Source organism: Pogoniulus pusillus, chromosome 25, assembly GCF_015220805.1.
Source record: "Pogoniulus pusillus isolate bPogPus1 chromosome 25, bPogPus1.pri, whole genome shotgun sequence".
Classification (NCBI taxonomy): domain Eukaryota; kingdom Metazoa; phylum Chordata; class Aves; order Piciformes; family Lybiidae; genus Pogoniulus; species Pogoniulus pusillus.
Window position 1 is genome coordinate 18430475 of NC_087288.1, and position 18793 is coordinate 18449267.

Consider the following 18793-nt stretch of genomic DNA (forward strand, 5'->3'; position numbering starts at 1 on the left):
ACCTAGCACCCAGCCCTAGCCAGTCAAGCAGACCATGGCACCAAACAAATTAGAAGAGAGAGGAAGTTCCTGGTTTAGGTCTCCCCCCTAACATTTGTGCCCCTGCAAAGGTTTCATGACAAAGTGTGAACCTTAACAGAAGGACTACAAAAAGAGTGGCCCAGGTGCTCCTGCAAGACTACCTGAAGCATGTTTGCCTTTCAACTGATTGTGTGCACAGCCCTTTAGGCACACTGGAGTGAGCTTCAGTCCTAACTGAAGGGAAGGGAGGGAAGAGGGAAGAGGGAAGAGGGAAGAGGGAAGAGGGAAGAGGGAAGAGGGAAGAGGGAAGAGGGAAGAGGGAAGAGGGAAGAGGGAAGAGGGAAGAGGGAAGAGGGAAGAGGGAAGAGGGAAGAGGGAAGAGGGAAGAGGGAAGAGGGAAGAGGGAAGAGGGAAGAGGGAAGAGGGAAGAGGGAAGAGGGAAGAGGGAAGAGGGAAGAGGGAAGAGGGAAGAGGGAAGAGGGAAGAGGGAAGAGGGAAGAGGGAAGAGGGAAGAGGGAAGAGGGAAGAGGGAAGAGGGAAGAGGGAAGAGGGAAGAGGGAAGAGGGAAGAGGGAAGAGGGAAGAGGGAAGAGGGAAGAGGGAAGAGGGAAGAGGGAAGAGGGAAGAGGGAAGAGGGAAGAGGGAAGAGGGAAGAGGGAAGAGGGAAGAGGGAAGAGGGAAGAGGGAAGAGGGAAGAGGGAAGAGGGAAGAGGGAAGAGGGAAGAGGGAAGAGGGAAGAGGGAAGAGGGAAGAGGGAAGAGGGAAGAGGGAAGAGGGAAGAGGGAAGAGGGAAGAGGGAAGAGGGAAGAGGGAAGAGGGAAGAGGGAAGAGGGAAGAGGGAAGAGGGAAGAGGGAAGAGGGAAGAGGGAAGAGGGAAGAGGGAAGAGGGAAGAGGGAAGAGGGAAGAGGGAAGAGGGAAGAGGGAAGAGGGAAGAGGGAAGAGGGAAGAGGGAAGAGGGAAGAGGGAAGAGGGAAGAGGGAAGAGGGAAGAGGGAAGAGGGAAGAGGGAAGAGGGAAGAGGGAAGAGGGAAGAGGGAAGAGGGAAGAGGGAAGAGGGAAGAGGGAAGAGGGAAGAGGGAAGAGGGAAGAGGGAAGAGGGAAGAGGGAAGAGGGAAGAGGGAAGAGGGAAGAGGGAAGAGGGAAGAGGGAAGAGGGAAGAGGGAAGAGGGAAGAGGGAAGAGGGAAGAGGAAAGAGGAAAGAGGAAAGAGGGGAGGGAAGAGGAAAGAGGGGAGGGAAGAGGAAGAAAGTAACTTTGGATAAAGGATTATCTCTAATCTAATATTTAAGACTGGTGAGAGGGATTCTTGGGAGATAGACCTCCACAGGCACCAGGTTAGCAATGGACTGAGCAGCCAAAGGCTGGCCTTGGATGCAGTATGAATTCTCACAACCTCTGTGTATCCTAAGTTTGGAAAGCAGCATTAGCTGCCCCCAGAGGAGCCTGAAAGCCAGACCAGCATCCTCTGCTGGCTGAGCCCTCATTCACCTCACTGACATGCTCCTGAAGCACGGTTTAGGTTGGAAAGGACCTTAAATACCATCTAGCTCCAACCCCCCTGTCATGATCAGGGACACCTCCCTCTAGATCAGGTTGCTCAAGGCTTCATCTCACCTCGAGCACTTCCAGGGAGGGGGCATCCACAACAACCTCCCTGGGCAACTTCCTCCAGTGTCTCACCACCCTCAGTGGAAAGAATTTATTCCTCATCCCCAGTCTAAATCTCCTCTCTTCCAGTTTAAACCCATTCCCTCTTGTCCTACCACTAACTGAAATGGTCCTTGTAAAACCTGCAGCAGGAAATCCTGCAACACCCAGCACTGGAAGCCAAATCTTTCCTTTTGACAGGAAGAAAACAGAGGATGGTTTCAAAACTCATGTTACTGCTATGGAACTGTTACTCTTCCACAGAAGACTACTCTGCATCCAGGAGACTCTGTGGTGCAGGCACAACCACTGTTAGCACTCACCAGAATCAGGATCTACAGCAGCTCCACCCTTAACTGTGAGCTTCATTTTCTTTTCAGACTTGCTAGGTCCTGTGGAGAAAATGTTATTCTTCACTCCCAGGCAGGCATCACAGTCTGACATCAGTGAACATTTCAGATCTCACTTTGCATAATTATCACCCTAAGGAGGCTTCCAAACAGATTGCCAGAACATGAGAACAACTGCTTCAAGGGTTTTTTTATCACCTGGTTTTAACAGGCAGTTCAAAGTCTCCACCCTGCCAATCACATGAGAAATAAGACCTGCTCAGCTTCTGTAGCCTTCCTTTTGCAAGCAAGGAGTGGGACAGATCACTTCTTTCACCAGCACAGCAGATAAATGTCACAATTGTGGTTGTGTTTAAATGGTACTTAAAAACATGACAGTGTGTGGGGAGTGTTCAGGTCCCTTGGAGGTGCTGCTTATGAGAGACAGACTGAAAATAATCATAGAATCAACCAGGTTGGAAGAGACCTCCAAGCTCAGCCAGGCCAACCTAGCACCCAGCCCTAGCCAGTCAACCAGACCATGGCACTAAGTGCCTCAGCCAGGCTTTGCTTCAACACCTCCAGGCACGGTGACTCCACCACCTCCCTGGGCAGCCCATTCCAATGCCAATCACTCTCTCTGGCAACAACTTCCTCCTAACATCCAGCCTAGACCTCCCCTGATTGCACAACTTGAGACTGTGTCCCCTTGTTCTGTTGCCACTTGCCTGGCAGAAGAGACCAACTCCACCTGGCTACAGCCTCCCTTCAGGGAGTTGCAGACAGCAATGAGCTCTGCCCTGAGCCTCCTCTTCTCCAGGCTGCACACCCCCAGCTTCCTCAGCCTCTCCTCATAGAGTTTATGTTCCAGGCCCCTCACCAGCTTTGTTGCCCTTCTCTGGACACCTTCCAGCACCTCAGCATCTCTCTTGAATTGAGGAGCCCAGAACTGGACACAGCACTCAAGGTGTGGCCTGAGCAGTGCTGAGTACAGGGGAAGAATAACCTCCCTTGTCCTGCTGGCCACACTGCTCCCGATGCAGGCCAGGATGCCATTGGCTCTGCTGCCCACCTGGGCACACTGCTGGCTCATCTTCAGCTACTCTCTACCAGTACCCCCAGCTCTCTCTCTGCCTGGCTGCTCTCAGCCACTCTGTCCCCATCCTGTAGCACTGCTTGGGGTTGTTGTGGCCAAAGTGCAGAACCCTGCACTTGGCCTTGTTAAATCTATCTCCAGGGATGGGGCCTCCACATCTCTGGGCAACCTGTTTCAGTATTTCACTAGCCTCATTGTGAAGAGCTGTCCAAGACTACTTAAAGCCAGTCCTTCCCTAAGGTCTTATTATTTAACACCACCACCCACAAGAAAAAGAGGAGGGTAATTGTTAGTGGTGATTCCCTTCTGAAGGGAGCAGAGGGCCCCATATGCTGGCCAGACTCCCCCCCAGGGAACTCTGCTGCCTCCCTGGGGTCCGGGTCAGGGATGCTACCAGAAGGCTGCCTACTGTAGTGCAGCCCTTTGACTACTACACCTTGTTGGTTATACATGCAGGGAATGAAGAGGTTGAGACCAGAGGTCTTCTGTGCTAAGAACATTATTATGAGGAGGAGGACAGAGAGCTCAAGGACAGGGCAGGGGCAGTCTATACCCCAGTGTAGACTGAACAGGCCTGCAGAGAAACAGCCACTGTGCTCTTCACCTTGCTCTTCTTTGACTTTCCCAGCGCTCTTGGTGCTTGGGGGCTTGCTGCACTTCCCATCCACAGCCATTTCCTCATGCTCCAGTTTCACCTCTGCACCCCAAGGGGAAAGCACATGGAGAGACACAAGCTCCTGAAAGGCCTTGCTGGAGGATTTGACATCCTGCAGAAACTTCTCTGAGACCACACGGACTTTGGCCTCCTTCACCTCCTCCATCTTCTTGCTCATCTTCTCCACGTCCTCTGCAGAGCCAGGGTGGGAAAGACAGGGGAAAAAAAGCCACCAGTGAGGTCTCAGACTTTAGCTCTTCCCTCTGGCCATGACTCAAGGCTCTCTAAACACTTTGTGGCAGCACAACTTCACCACATTCTGAATTCACTGTGTCCTTTAGAAAGCAAAATCCTCACTGGCTCATAGAATCATAGAATCAAGCAGGTTGGAAGAGACCTCCAAGCTCAGCCAGCCCAACCTAGCACCCAGCCCTAGCCAGGCAACCAGACCATGGCACTAAGTGCCTCAGCCAGGCTTTGCTGGAACACCTCCAGGCACAGCAGCTCCACCACCTCCCTGGGCAGCCCATTCCAATGCCAATCACTCTCTCTGCCAACAACTTCCTCCTAACATCCAGCCTGGACCTGCCCTGGCACAACTTGAGACTGTGTCCCCTTGTTCTATCTCAAGGGTGCAGCTTGGGCTAGAGCAGCAATGCTTCTGTATTCCCTGTCTGGTCCAGCCCTCCGTTTCCTGGAGCTAGGCAGGGAGCTGCACAGTCAGTCCCTCTGGTAACCTCCTAGCAGGTGGGAGCAGATCTCCTAACTCAGTACACAGTTTGCAACTTAACTCCAACAGGGAGCAATGGCAGGCCCTAAGGTGTCAGCAGAGAAAACAACTGCCCTCAGGCAGCCAGAGTCAGTTGTGCAGCTGCTCCAAGGCAAGCAGGGACACAGCCTGCAGCACCACCCAATCAGGGTGGCCTGCACACCACCATGGACCCAAGCTCCAGATACTGCAGACCCAGCAGAGCCTCATGGAGCAACGTGCAGGGCTCAGGTGCTAGGTACACAAAACCTCAACAGCACACAAGTGTCTTCACCTTCCCAGGCACAGGAAGGCTACTGGTGCATGCAAAACACTCCTAATCCAAACACTGATCCCCAGACAACTCTGTGTGCTTTGTCACCTGCCCACTCTGTTAGCAGTGCCATGAGCAAACAGGGTACATCTGCTTACTCTGTGTGCTGATGCACAGGGTGGCCTTGTTAGCTGTTGTTGTCATCTTTCCTCCCAGGTCCTCCACGATGCCCTTCACTTCCTCCTTGTTCTTTGACAGCTTTCCAAGAACCAGGATCTTCATGTTGGTCAGAGGTTTGTCTGGAAGTTTGGAAACAACAGAGTGTGTTAGCAGTGGGGACAGAGCCCTCCAGACAAATAACAAGTACAGAGGGGCAGCATCCCCCACACTCAGGGCAGCTGGAAGAGAGACAAGTGTCAGGCAGGTCTGACCTGGGCTAAGCCACCAGGAGGAAGCTCCCCTCCTCCTAAGAAAGGCAACAAAGCTCAGCACCCACCCACAGACACGAGGTATGGAAGACAGGGGGCACAGACACATCTATGCAGCCATTCTTTGCCTGCCTTCTTTTGGTCTGAATGAGACAAAAAAGCCCCAAGCAATCAGTCTGCTTTGGCACTATTTTACCTGGAGACTGTGCTGTGCTTGCCTATCTTTTGATGCCTGGACAGCACAGGAGAAACTTGCTCTGAGATGAAAGCTCTTGCTTCCTCAAAAGAAATTGGTTTTTGAGGGGCTGGGGAAAGGGGATTGCCTCCCAAGCAACTGTGCTCATACACTGAGGCTTGATCTCACAGACAGTGCAGAGGTGTATTGAGAAAACCCCATCACAACTCAGGAGTGGGCTGGTAACCACCTCAGGCTCACACCATAGAATCACAGAATCAACCAGGTTGGAAGAGACCTCCCAGATCAGCCAGGCCAACCTAGCACCCAGCCCTAGCCAGGCAACCAGACCATGGCACTAAGTGCCTCAGCCAGGCTTTGCTTCAACACCTCCAGGCACGGTGACTCCACCACCTCCCTGGGCAGCCCATTCCAATGCCAATCACTCTCTCTGGCAACAACTTCCTCCTAACATCCAGCCTGGACCTGCCCTGCCACAACTTGAGGCTGTGTCCCCTTGTTCTGTTGCTGGTTGCCTGGCAGAAGAGCCCAACCCCACCTGGCTACAGCCTCCCTTCAGGGAGTTGCAGACAGCAATGAGCTCTGCCCTGAGCCTCCTCTTCTCCAGGCTGCACACCCCCAGCTCCCTCAGCCTCTCCTCATAGGCTTTGTGTTCCAGGCCCCTCACCAGCTTTGTTGCCCTTCTCTGGACACCTTCCAGCACCTCAGCATCTCTCTTGAATTGAGGAGCCCAGAACTGGACACAGCACTCAAGGTGTGGCCTGACCAGTGCTGAGTACAGGGGAAGAATAACCTCCCTTGTCCTGCTGGCCACACTGCTCCTGAGCCTGCCCAGGATGCCATTGGCTCTCTTGGCCACCTGGGCACACTGCTGCCTCATCTTCAGCTACTCTCTACCAGCACCCCCAGGTCCCTTTCCTCCTGGCTGCTTTCCAGCCACTCTGTCCCCAGCCTGTAGTGCTGCTTGGGGTTGTTGTGGCCAAAGTGCAGAACCCTGCACTTGGCCTTGTTCAGTCTCATCCCATTGGCCTCTGCCCACCCATCCAGCCTGGCCAGGTCCCTCTGCAGGGCTCTCCTACCCTCCAACAGCTCCACAGCTGCTCCTAGCTTGGTGTCATCTGCAAACTTACTGATGCAGGACTCATGTTAGTACCTTGCAGTGCAGCTGGGTCTGGGATGTGGCCTGTGTCTAAGAGCACATCTGCCCTGCTGCAGATAAATGCTGCTATCTCCAGCTGAGGGTTGTGTTTTCTCTTCTACTTCCAGCCCAGATTAAATTGCTTAGCAAGCTAAGAAACTCAGCCTTAATTTTAATCAATGTTTTGAACTTGCTTGCAGGGCACACTGGGGCTGGAACCAACTTGCCAACCACAGTCAAGACCTGGGTTACTTTGCCTCCATCACTATAATAATGCAACCTGGCTAAAATTAGCTCTGCAGAATTATTCCCACCTTTTTCACCAAGTAACAATAGCTCTTATTGGACAGGTTGTAACCACCAAAGCAGCCTACAGGGACCTTCCAGAGTCTAACTTTTTGCCAGCTTATGGACTAGAGACAGAGTATTTGCTCTGCATAAGGGATATCAGTATTGAGAAAGTCAAATCTCAGTGGAGGACTTCTTCCAGCAGCCTACAGGGACCTTCCAGAGTCCAACTTTTTGCCAGCTCATGGACTAGAGACAGAGTATTTGCTCTGCATAAGGGATGTCAGTACTTGGTAAAGTCAAATCTCAGTGGAGGATTTAAAAACCAAACCAGAGCTCTCCTGCCCTTAAACCCTGACATGATGTGGAATGTGGTGGCACTATGGAGGTCCCTAGATGTTGCCCAAGAATCCAAGCAAGAAGGTACCTCACAGCAGGTCCCCCCTTATGACACAGTTTGAAACATAGGCCCTTAAGTTTTTCCATTCACTGCAAACATCTCCTCACCATCAAGCACACAAAATTATTTGCTAGGAATCAACCAGCCTTGAAACCTCTGGGAAACAGCAGGCCTTGAGAGACCCCTTCTAGTGGGAGGTGTCCCTGCCTATGGCAGGGGCTTGGAACTAGATGAGCCTTGAGGTCCTTTCCAACCTAAACCATTCTATGAGTTCATGAACGAGGACCTCAAGCCTGTGTCCCAACCACTCCACCATAGAATCAACCAGGTTGGAAGGGACCTCCAAGGTCATCCAGTCCAACCTAGCACCCAGCCCTAGCCTGTCAACCAGACCATGGCACTAAGTGCCTCATCCTGATCCTCCTGCTTAGGGGCAGGAGAACTGCATATCTGTTCAGAGTGGCATATTTGTTAGGCTGGGAATGCCATTGCACACCGTCCCAAACTCACCTCCAGCTGGGAATGCCATTGCACACCGTCCCAAACTCACCTCCAGCTGGGAATGCCATTGCACACCGTCCCAAACCCATCTCCAGCTGGGAATGCCACTGCACACCATCCCAAACCCATCTCCAGCTGGGAATGCCATTGCACACCGTCCCAAACTCACCTCCAGCTGGGAATGCCATTGCACACCATCCCAAACCCATCTCCAGCTGGGAATGCCACTGCACACCGTCCCAAACTCACCTCCAGCTGGGAATGCCATTGCACACCGTCCCAAACCCATCTCCAGCTGGGAATGCCATTGCACACCGTCCCAAACTCACCTCCAGCTGGGAATGCCATTGCACACCATCCCAAACCCATCTCCAGCTGGGAATGCCATTGCACACCATCCCAAACTCACCTCCAGCTGGGAATGCCATTGCACACCATCCCAAACCCATCTCCAGCTGGGAATGCCATTGCACACCATCCCAAACTCACCTCCAGCTGGGAATGCCATTGCACACCGTCCCAAACTCACCTCCAGCTGGGAATGCCATTGCACACCATCCCAAACCCATCTCCAGCTGGGAATGCCATTGCACACCATCCCAAACTCATCTCCAGCTGGGAATGCCATTGCACACCATCCCAAACTCATCTCCAGCTGGGAATGCCACTGCACACCATCCCAAAGTCACCTCCAGCTGGGAATGTCACTGCACACCATCCCAAACCCATCTCCAGCTGGGAATGCCATTGCACACCATCCCAAACTCACCTCCAGCTGGGAATGCCATTGCACACCATCCCAAACCCATCTCCAGCTGGGAATGCCATTGCACACCATCCCAAACCCATCTCCAGCTGGGAATGCCATTGCACACCATCCCAAACCCATCTCCAGCTGGGAATGCCACTGCACACCATCCCAAAACCATCTCCAGCTGGGAATGCCACTGCACACCATCCCAAACTCACCTCCAGCTGGGAATGCCACTGCACACCATCCCAAACTCACCTCCAGCTGGGAATGCCATTGCACACCATCCCAAACTCATCTCCAGCTGGGAATGCCACTGCACACCATCCCAAACTCATCTCCAGCTGGGAATGCCACTGCACACCATCCCAAACCCATCTCCAGCTGGGAATGCCACTGCACACCATCCCAAACTCATCTCCAGCTGGGAATGCCACTGCACACCATCCCAAAGTCACCTCCAGCTGGGAATGCCACTGCACACCATCCCAAACTCATCTCCAGCTGGGAATGCCACTGCACACCATCCCAAACTCACCTCCAGGTAAGTTCCTCACCTCTAGGAGCAGAAACCGTTTCTGGCAGAGGAGCAGATGCAGAGGGAGGAGGCACAGAGTTGGCATTCCCAGTGTCTGGAGGGAACACTCTGTCCTGCCTCTTGCACTTAAATTTCTTCAGGTAAGGAATTTCCCGGAACTCCTGGGGGGTGGAAGGATAAGGAGAGGATAAAACCGAGACACTGCTATACAATAGGGAGGCTAAGTGGAGCACTGGCCAGGTGTTGGCATCTGTGCCAGGTCTTGGAATGGATTCTTGAGACCTTGATACTGAAGGCAGGCAAACAGCTACTTTAACAAGGGGGAGGGCAAAATAAAGGAGGGTAAATGATCAAACCAACAGCATAGAACCACAGAATGGTCTGAGTTGGAAGGGACCTCAAGGATCATCCAGCTCCAGCCCCCTGCCACAGGCAGGGACACCTCCCTCTAGAGCAGGTTGCTCAAGGCCTCATCCAACCTGGCCTTGAACATCTCCAGGGAGGAAGCAGCCACAACCTCCCTGGGCAACCTGTGCCAGTGTTTCACCACCCTCACTGCAAAGAACTTCCTCCTAACATCCAGTCTAAATCTCCCCTCTCCAGTTCAAACCCATTCCCCCTCATCCTGTCATTACCAGACCTTGTCAATAGTCCCTCCCCAGCCTTCTTGTAGCCCCCTTCAGATACTGGAAAGCCACTCTAAGGTCTCCTCAAAGCCTCCTCTTCTCCAGACTGCAGAGCCCCAACTCTCTCAGCCTGTCCTCATGGCAGAGCTGCTGCAGCCCTCTGAGCATCTTCATGGCCTCCTCTGGACTGGCTCAAACAGTTCCATGTCCCTCTTGTGTTGGGGGCTCCAGAACTACACCCAGGAGTGCAGGTGGGGTCTGAGGAGAGCAGAGCCAAGGGGCAGAATCCCCTCCCTTGCCCTGCTGCCCACACAGCTCTTGCTGCAGCCCAGCCCACAGTTGCTGTCTGGGCTGCACTCACACTGTCAGTTCATGTTGAGCTTTTCCTCACCCCAGACCCCCAGGTCCTTTTCCTCAGGGCTGCTCTCAGCCATTCCCCACCCAGCCTGTATCTGCGCCTGGGATTGCACCCACCCAGGTGCAGGACCTTACACTTGGCCTTGTTGAATATCATGAAGTTGGCCTGGGCCCACCTCTGCAGACTGGCCAGCTCCCTCTGGATGGATCCCTGCCCTCCAGCAAGTCGACAGTGCCACACAGCTTGGTGTCACCTGCAAACTTGCTGAGGGTGCACTGATTCCTCTGTCCATGTCACTGACAAAGATGTTAAACAGCACTGGTGGAGCCAGCACTGACCCCTGAGGGACACCCCTTGGCACTGCTCTGCAGGTGGACACTGTGCTGTTGATCACCACTCTCTGTCAATTTAGTGTTACTGGGAAAATGTTACTGGGTTATGCATTAGCTGCCCACACCCAATCACAGATGGGCAGGGGCTGGAAATCAGCAAATCTAGCTACCCTGCCAGGCAGGTCCACCTCCAGAAGGTCACACAGGAACACATCCAGGAGGGTTCTGAGTGTCTCCAGAGATGGAGACTCCACCACCTCTTTGGGCAGCCTGTTCCAGTGCTCCATTAGCTTAAAGAAGCTCCTCCTCATGTTTAGACAGAACTTCTTACGTTCAAGTTGGTGCCAGTTACCTCTTGTCCTGTCACTGGGTGCCACTGAAAAAGGCCTGGTCCTATCCTCCTGACACCCACCCTCTCAGTATTTATAGCATCCCCCACCTCAGCCTTCTTTCTGCAGACTAAAGAGACTCAATCCTCTGAGTCTTTCCTCATAAGAGGAAAGTCCCTCAGCACCTCTGCAGCCCTACCATGAGGGATGTAGCTGTGACAGGACCTCACTGCTGCTAAGCACACTCTGCTCGCTGGCACCTGACACTGACTTGCTTACTCCACCTCCTTGTAAGGTGCAACATCAGCCAAGCAATGTGCAGATCCACAGCAAACACTCACCTTTGGGATTACCCAGTCCTTCCTGTTGGGAGTCTGTGTTTTAGCAACACACTTGGTCCAGGCAGTGATATTCCCTGAGCAGTAATAGGAGTCACTCTTGAACACGAACTGCCCCTTGCACTCGTCGCAGGGAAGCAGAGCTCCGAACGCCATCCCGTCTGCTATGCGGTCCAGAATCTAGGAGCAACACAGAATGCAGACCAGGTTATGGCAGGAAGAGGCTGCAAGCCTCTGCACCACATCACACTGGGCTGCACAAGAAAGTAACTGGCAGGCAGATGTAGGTGCTCCCAGGGTTTGTCATACACACACACCAAGACTCTCACCACCACTGGTTCATTCATGACACCCCAAAGGACATGATGTGAATTGTCCCTGCTCACACCATGGCTCACAGTCTCATGTAGTCAGGTGCTGTGCTCAGCAGAACATATCTGCCACAAAGCACCTGAGCAGGCAGGGGACAGGCAAGGAGGAGATGAACTACTGCACCTGAGAACGTAAGTAGCAGGTAGGTGGGAATGTAGGCTCAGATCAGTCCTGGTTTTCCTGCCTAGTCTATTTCTTGGCCATTTTGAGGCTAGACACTTCCCACATCCCAGCCCAGACTCCTCACAAAGACTCTTAGTAAACTCTAATACTTAAAGCAAAGTGTGGCTCCAAAGAAGACTTCCACAAGTTACACAGACTGAAAAGTGACTGTTTTTAGGAAAGATACCAGGAAACAATTTGCCCATTTTCTTCCTCATCCTCCATAATTGAACAGCTGAGGGAGGCAACATAAAGTGTCATAATTAAACTGCTCTTGGAGGGCCAGCAACACAAAAAAACCCCAAAACACCCCAGGGTCTAGTTTAGGCACAGCAGAATACAGAGACTAAGATGCTGAATTTAGTATCACAAAACGTAGAATCAAGCAGGTTGGAAGAGACCTCCAAGATCATCCAGGCCAACCTAGCACCCAGCCCTAGCCAGTCAACCAGACCATGGCACTAAGTGCCTTAGCCAGGCTTGGCTTCAACACCTCCAGACACGGTGACTCCACCACCTCCCTGGGCAGCCCATTCCAGTGCCAATCACTCTCTCTGACAACAACTTCCTCCTAACATCCAGCCTAGACCTTCCCCAGCACAACTTGAGGCTGTGTCCCCTTGTTCTGTTGCTGGTTGCCTGTAGCCCACCTGGCTACAGCCTCCCTTCATGTAGTTGTAGACAGCAATGAGGTCTGCCCTGAGCCTCTTCTTCTGCAGGCTGCACACCCCCAGCTCCCTCAGCCTCTCCTCATAGGCTTTGTGTTCCAGGCCCCTCACCAGCTTTGTTGCCCTTCTCTGGACACCTTCCAGCACCTCAACATCTCTCTTGAATTGAGGGGTCCAGAACTGGACACAGCACTCAAGGTGTGGCCTGACCAGTGCTGAGCACTGGGGCAGAATAACCTCCCTTGTCCTGCTGGCCACACTGCTCCTGATCCAGGCCAGGAGGCCATTGGCTCTCTTGGCCACCTGGGCACACTGCTGGCTCATCATCAGAGTCATAGAATGGTTTAGGATCACAGACATTAGGGGTTGGAAGGGACCCAAGGAGACCATCCAGTCCATCCCCTCTGCCAGAGCACCCTTTGAAGTGGGCCAGGTCTGCATGTTGGGCCTTCTGCCCCTTCAGAAGGGAGTCTCCTATGACAATAACTCTTCTCTTTTTTTTGATGCAAGATGTTTGTGTGGAGGGCTTGGGCTGCTTTAATTTTGGGAACTCCTCCAAGCCATATGGTTCACCTTCCTGGCTGGCCAGCTGGACCTGCAGGACATCAAACCTGTTCTGCAAAGGCACCTGGGGAGCACTGTCAATAACTGAAGCCACACTCCCACCACGGCGGGTGGGAATTTGTTGCCACAGCCCCTTGATGATTTGGTTGGGAAGTTCAGAGGGTGGGAGATGGACAGGACAGGAGTTTCTTTACTGCCTTGACCATGGACTTGCCTCCCCTCCCTCTTTTCCTTTGAATTACTGGCTTCAGTCTGACAGGGGGTGGATACAGGGGGTACCTGGCCCTCAGTGTCTGATAATGGGTAGTGCTGTCTCTCCATTAGGGCTGCCAGAGCTTGGCACCACCTGTCTATCTCATCTTCTGCTTCTCTGACTTTTCTAAGCCTATGAACTTCACCCTTCCCTCCTTCAGCTTCGCCCTTCCCTCCTTCAGCTTCGCCCTTCCCTCCTTCAGCTTCGCCCTTCCCTCCTTCAGCTTCGCCCTTCCCTCCTTCAGCTTCGCCCTTCCCTCCTTCAGCTTCACCCTTCCATCCTTCAGCTTCACCCTTCCATCTTTCAGCTTCACCCTTCCATCTTTCAGCTTCATCCTTCAGCTGTGCTGCACTTCTGAGTAGCAAATCTACCTGTCCACAGTGTATACAATTGCCTGGCAGAGAGGAGAGACCGAGGCACACTGCAGCCTGTGGGCTGTGTCTTGGCCTATTTCATCTTTCACCTGTGTTTGCATTTCCATCCTAGCTGGCACCAGGAGCCTGCCCTTCCTCTGCCGGGTGGAGACCACTATGCTTACCGACTATGGTGATGCGGTTTTAGGCCAGCAGGCTAGGGGTGGGGTTGTGTGGCCTTTGGTTTCCCCCACCCCTCAGGCACTGCTCTCCTGGTCGCTGAGCTTGCCTGGGAATGAGAAGCTGGGCTACTGGGCCCTTTAAATTCCATGTGGTCCCCTGGCAACACCCCCCAGCCATGGCACTGTGTGAGCAGGTGTGCTGAGGACAGCTCTCACCGGTCCTGCCCTTTCCCTGGGCTTCTTCTGCCCACAGAAAGCCCCCAAGAAGCCTGCTGTGCTAGTTTGAAGCTAGCTAGAATGTTTTGGTGAGGAGGACTGGATTACAGGCTGTGGAAGGAACACCAAGGCTGATGTCTACTGCACTCACAGGCTTGCTGAGAGGTACAAAAACAAAAATGAAAACATAGATAACCACTTCCACTGGGGAGCTCTGAGCTGCATCTCTTTCTAAGCCCACCCTCTGTTTCTTTAATTCATCCACTCTGCTTCCTAACCCCCTGGCTGAACCTCCATTCTTCCTTGGGACTGGGGTAAGGTTGAGAGGGGCAGGGGAAGGTGAAGAGGCGGTTGGGAGCCCCTCCTGGGGACTCAGGTTTCTGGGAGGGCTGCTGTGTTTCTGTATTACCTTTTACCTTGTCTATGTCTGTCTATCACTGTATATCCTGTAACTATCTGCTTGTCTGTTGTGCTAAGCTGTAAATACAAAGCTTCATTCCATTTCCAGAGCTGGCTGAGTCTAGTCTGGGTGATTTCCAGAAGTGTGGGGGGTGGGGAACACCCAAACCATCACACCCAGGAAGCCCAAACAAACCAAACCACAGCACACCTCGGCTAGCCTGTACCGAGGCTCTCCCTCCGCTGATCTCACCTTGGAATGGAAGTTCGCATTTAGGTTGGAAGGGACCTCAAGGATCATCCAGTTCCAACCTCCTGCCATAGGCAGGGACACCTCCCACTAGAACAGGTAGCTCAAGGCCTCAAAGAGGACAAAAGGACTGGGCTTTGTCCTGAATTTCTTTCAGAAGTGTTAGGAACATTTCAGACTTGAAATCATAGAAGCACAGAATCAGGCAGGTTGGAAGAGACCTCCAAGCTCATCCAGTCCAACCTAGCACCCAGCCCTAGCCAGGCAACCAGACCATGGCACTAAGTGCCTCAGCCAGGCTTTGCTTCAACTCCTCCAGGTGACTCCACCACCTCTCTGGGCAGCCCATTCAGGTCAGCTTCACCAGTTCACAGACCCAGCACAAACACAAAGCAACTCCAGACCAACTCACAGCATTTTCCCCTGCAGGAACTTCCTGCTTGTTGGCGATCAGCAGCTCCTTCAGGTCATTAGTGGAGCAGACCTTCCTCAGCTCATCCTTGATGCCCCAGATCAGCTCTGTCTGTTCCTGTTGACAAAATCCAGCAGCTTAGCTACTTGCAATTGATTGTTAAGGACACTCCTGAAACTGTGGCATGTGGTCAAGGTTTTAGCAAGCCCATAGTACCTTAATACAGACTCTCAGATGAAGAGCACCACAAGCTTGACTAAAAAGGAGAGTCACAGATTTTACCCAAGGCCCTAGAAGAGATCTTTAGAGGCACAGGCTTCAGATTTCAGTATGCATACAGTAAGCATTCTGAGGCTTCAGCACACACTCTCTCAAGATTACATGCAGAAGGACATCCCTATGTGATTCTGGCTAAACAAAGGCTTCTTCACTGCATGTACATAAAGAAAGGCCACCCCCACAGCACTATCCCTCACAAGGAGGCACAAGCAGTGCTACTGTGCTAGTCTGAAGCTAGCTGGAATGTTTTGGTGAGAAGGACTAGATTACAGGCTGTGAAAGGAAAACAAGGGTGATGTCTACTGCACTCATAGGCTTGCTGAGATGTATAAGAAGAAGAATCCAAACATAGATAAGGCACTTCTCCTGCCAGGGGGCTCCAAGCTCCATCTCTCTTCCTAACCTCACCTCTGTTTTTTTTTCCTTTCCTAACCCACTTTGCTTCCTAACCCCCTGGCCAAACTTCCATTCTTCCTTGGGACTGGGGTAAGGTTGAGAGGGGTAGGGGCAAGGTGAAGGGGCAGTTGGGAGCCCCTCCTGGGGACTCAGGTTTCTGGGAGGGCTGTTGTGTTTCTGTATTACCTTTTACCTTGTCTATTTCTGTCTATAACTGCATATACTGTAACTATCTGCTTGTCTGTTGTGCTAAGCTGTAAATACAAAGCTTCATTCCATTTCCAGAGCTGGCTGAGTCTAGTCTGGGTGATTTCCAAAGTGTGGGGGGGTGGGGAACACCCAAACCATCCCAAGTACCAAGACTGATAGCTTTTAGATAGAGTGGACCCCAAGTTTCCATCACATTGCTACCCTTAAACTCCCAGCAGCCTCTGCCAGTGTCACCTAACTAGTGGGGATGTGGCTGCATTTCAGCCTTGCATTAAAACCACCCCAAGAAACGCCCATCAGCACTGCTCTTCTTTTAAGCCACCTAAGCACAAGAGGAATTTCTACCAGATCAGTCACCTGCAACAGTGCTGAGGAGCCTGTGCATTCTTTTGGGGCTTCCTACAAAAGGGGAAAAGGTTGGAGAGCAAAGAAGCATCCTGAAATATCTGAGATTAGCTTCTGAACGCTATTGACTGGCTACAGACACCACAGGCTGTGCTGGAAGAACTGGCTGCCTGTGTAACAGGGTTTAATTTCCATTGTTAACAACGATGCTTGCTGACATAGGGAATAAGTAATAGTAAACCCAATGTTAACCCTGATCCACAAATTGCCTCAATCTGCCCTAAGCATCTGCACCACAGCAGCAAAGCCTTGGTAAGCTCTCAGTTAAGTTGTGCTGAAAATGAAGGTGCTGCCATTCAACAAACCCAGGCCACTTTTGTTCAGAAGCAGGAATGCCATTTCTCTGCAGCTCAACTGCAGCAAAAACAATCTGTTAAGTAGTTTATGAGAAAGTCCCTATGCCAAACCTTCAGTAAATACAAAGTTTCTCATGTTCTATGGGGAACTCTTCCCACTACATCCTACAGAGTGAAAGGTAGAACGCTGTGATCTACCACACTTTGTGCCCAAGAACTGAGCACAGCTTCCCAGAGGGTGGGGAATAAAAAAAGGATGTGATTTCCCATTAATCTAGTTCTGCACTTCTGACTGACTTTCACATTGTGCAGTCCATTGGTTTCCAGGCTATTGTCCAGCAGTGCTCGGGCTCAGAGCATCATCTGTCACAAGCAGATGATAAGGAGGAAACACAGAAGCAGCCTCTCTGAGGGCAAAGGCACTGAACCTGAGCTATTTAAATCTAGTAAGCACCACTCCTAGAGAACAGGGTGAACTGCCCTCAGCAAAGCCTTACTGAGAGGGCATCTCCTGTGCCAGGACATGAGGACCAGCTGTGCTACAACTCTGCTTTGTCTGGACATGGGGTAGAGTCCTTCTCTAGGAACTACAACCCTGCAGTTAGTGCCTGACACGGCACTCTTCTACCCGAGCACGTTAAGATGCAATCAACTAAAACTCACCTTCAGCTGTTTCTCCTGCTTTGATTCTTTCTCTTTTTCTTTTTTCTGTTTCTTTTTCACAGTCACATTTCCATCTACCTCTTCTCCTTTTCTCTTTCTAACAGAGAGAAACAAAACAAAGCACAGATAGGACATGAAGTTATTCAAATGCCTGTCCAGGCGTTACCAGAGCTTGGTTTGCTGACAGCCACTATGTGCAGAGGCTTGAATATCCTCAGTTTTGGCAGGCAAACCCACTTTCCAAATTCCTTTGTGCTAGATTTGGCTCTGCAATGTGAGCTGCCTCAAGGCCAGGTGCACCTGAAGATAACTGCATGGTTTGAAAGAAGATCAGGAGTCACAGTGAGGTAGGGGTCAGTCTCTTCTCCCTAGTATCAGGTAACAGAATGAGAGGAAAGGGCCTGAAATTGTGCCAGGGGAGGTTTAAGGCTAGGTATCAGGAAAATACTCTTTACTGCATGAGTGGTCACTGGAACAGGCTGCCCAGGGAGGTGGCAGAGTCACCATCCCTAGAGGTATTCAAGAAACATGTGGACACGGCACTCTGGGATGTGGTTTAATGGCCATGGTGGTGTTAGGTTGATGGTTGGACTCAATGTTCTTAGAGGTCTTTTCTAACCAAAATAATTCAATGATTCTAAGAGCACAGAAAATACTGCAGCATTTTCAGGCATGTTCATCTGCACCTGCATGAGTTCAGCAAAGGCAGAGCTAAGAACCACTGAAGAGAAGCATCTCTCTCCAAATCTGGTGGGGCTAAAAGGCTGGGGTGTCTTTCAGCTGACCCAGCAGCTTCAAATATTTATCATAGAATCAACCAGGTTGGAAGAGACCTCCAAGCTCAGCCAGGCCAACCTAGCACCCAGCCCTAGCCAGGCAACCAGACCATGGCACTAAATGCCTCATCCAGGCTTTGCTTCAACACCTCCAGGGACAGCGACTCCACCACCTCCCTGGGCAGCCCATTCCAATGCCAATCACTCTCTCTGCCAACAACTTCCTCCTAACATCCAGCCTAGACCTCCCCTAGCACAACTTGAGACTGTGTCCCCTTGTTCTCTTGCTGGGTGCCTGGCAGCCTCCATTCAGGTAGTTGTAGACAGCAATGAGGTCACCTCTGAGCCTCCTCTGCTGCAGGCGGCACACCCCCAGCTCCCTCAGCCTCTCCTCATAGGCTTTGTGTTCCAGGCCCCTCACCAGCTTTGTTGCCCTTCTCTGGACACCTTCCAGCACCTCAACATCTCTCTTGAATTGAGGGGTCCAGAACTGGACACAGTACTCAAGGTGTGGCCTGACCAGTGCTGAGTACAGGGGCAGAATAACCTCCCTTGTCCTGCTGGCCACACTGCTCCTGATCCAGGCCAGGATGCCATTGGCTCTCTTGGCCACCTGGGCACACTGCTGCCTTATGTTCAGCTACTATCTACCAGTACCCTCAGGGCCCTCTCTGCCTGGTTGCTCTCAGCCACTCCGTCCCCATCCTGTAGCACTGCTTGGGGTTGTTGTGGCCAAAGTGCAGAACTGGCACTTGGCCTTGTTAAAACTCCTGGCATTGGACTGTGCTCATCTATGCAGCCTGACCAGGTCCCTCTGCAGAGCCTCTTCTACCTTTGCAGAAGAGTTCCTCTTCCAGCTGTCCCCCTGCCAGTGTTTTTCAGCCCAGCACTGGAAGATGCACTGCCTCAAGAGGGGCAGGAGCCACCCTGTGTTACCAGCAGCAGC

The 18793-nt window shown here is 52.1% G+C and overlaps 1 protein-coding gene across 2 annotated transcripts in view; it reads right to left on the minus strand.

The window, feature by feature from the left end:
* PARP1 (poly(ADP-ribose) polymerase 1) overlaps positions 1-18793 on the minus strand; it is a 57504-nt gene that overhangs the window by 24139 nt on the left and 14572 nt on the right. For both annotated transcript variants that reach the window (XM_064164613.1, XM_064164614.1), the window contains exons 5-11: positions 17072-17168; positions 14823-14939; positions 10995-11171; positions 9028-9169; positions 4927-5067; positions 3696-3938; positions 1990-2058 (exon numbers count right to left, since the gene is read on the minus strand). In XM_064164613.1, the coding sequence (XP_064020683.1) occupies positions 1990-2058; positions 3696-3938; positions 4927-5067; positions 9028-9169; positions 10995-11171; positions 14823-14939; positions 17072-17168 (986 nt within the window). The remainder of the gene's footprint in view (positions 1-1989; positions 2059-3695; positions 3939-4926; positions 5068-9027; positions 9170-10994; positions 11172-14822; positions 14940-17071; positions 17169-18793) is intronic.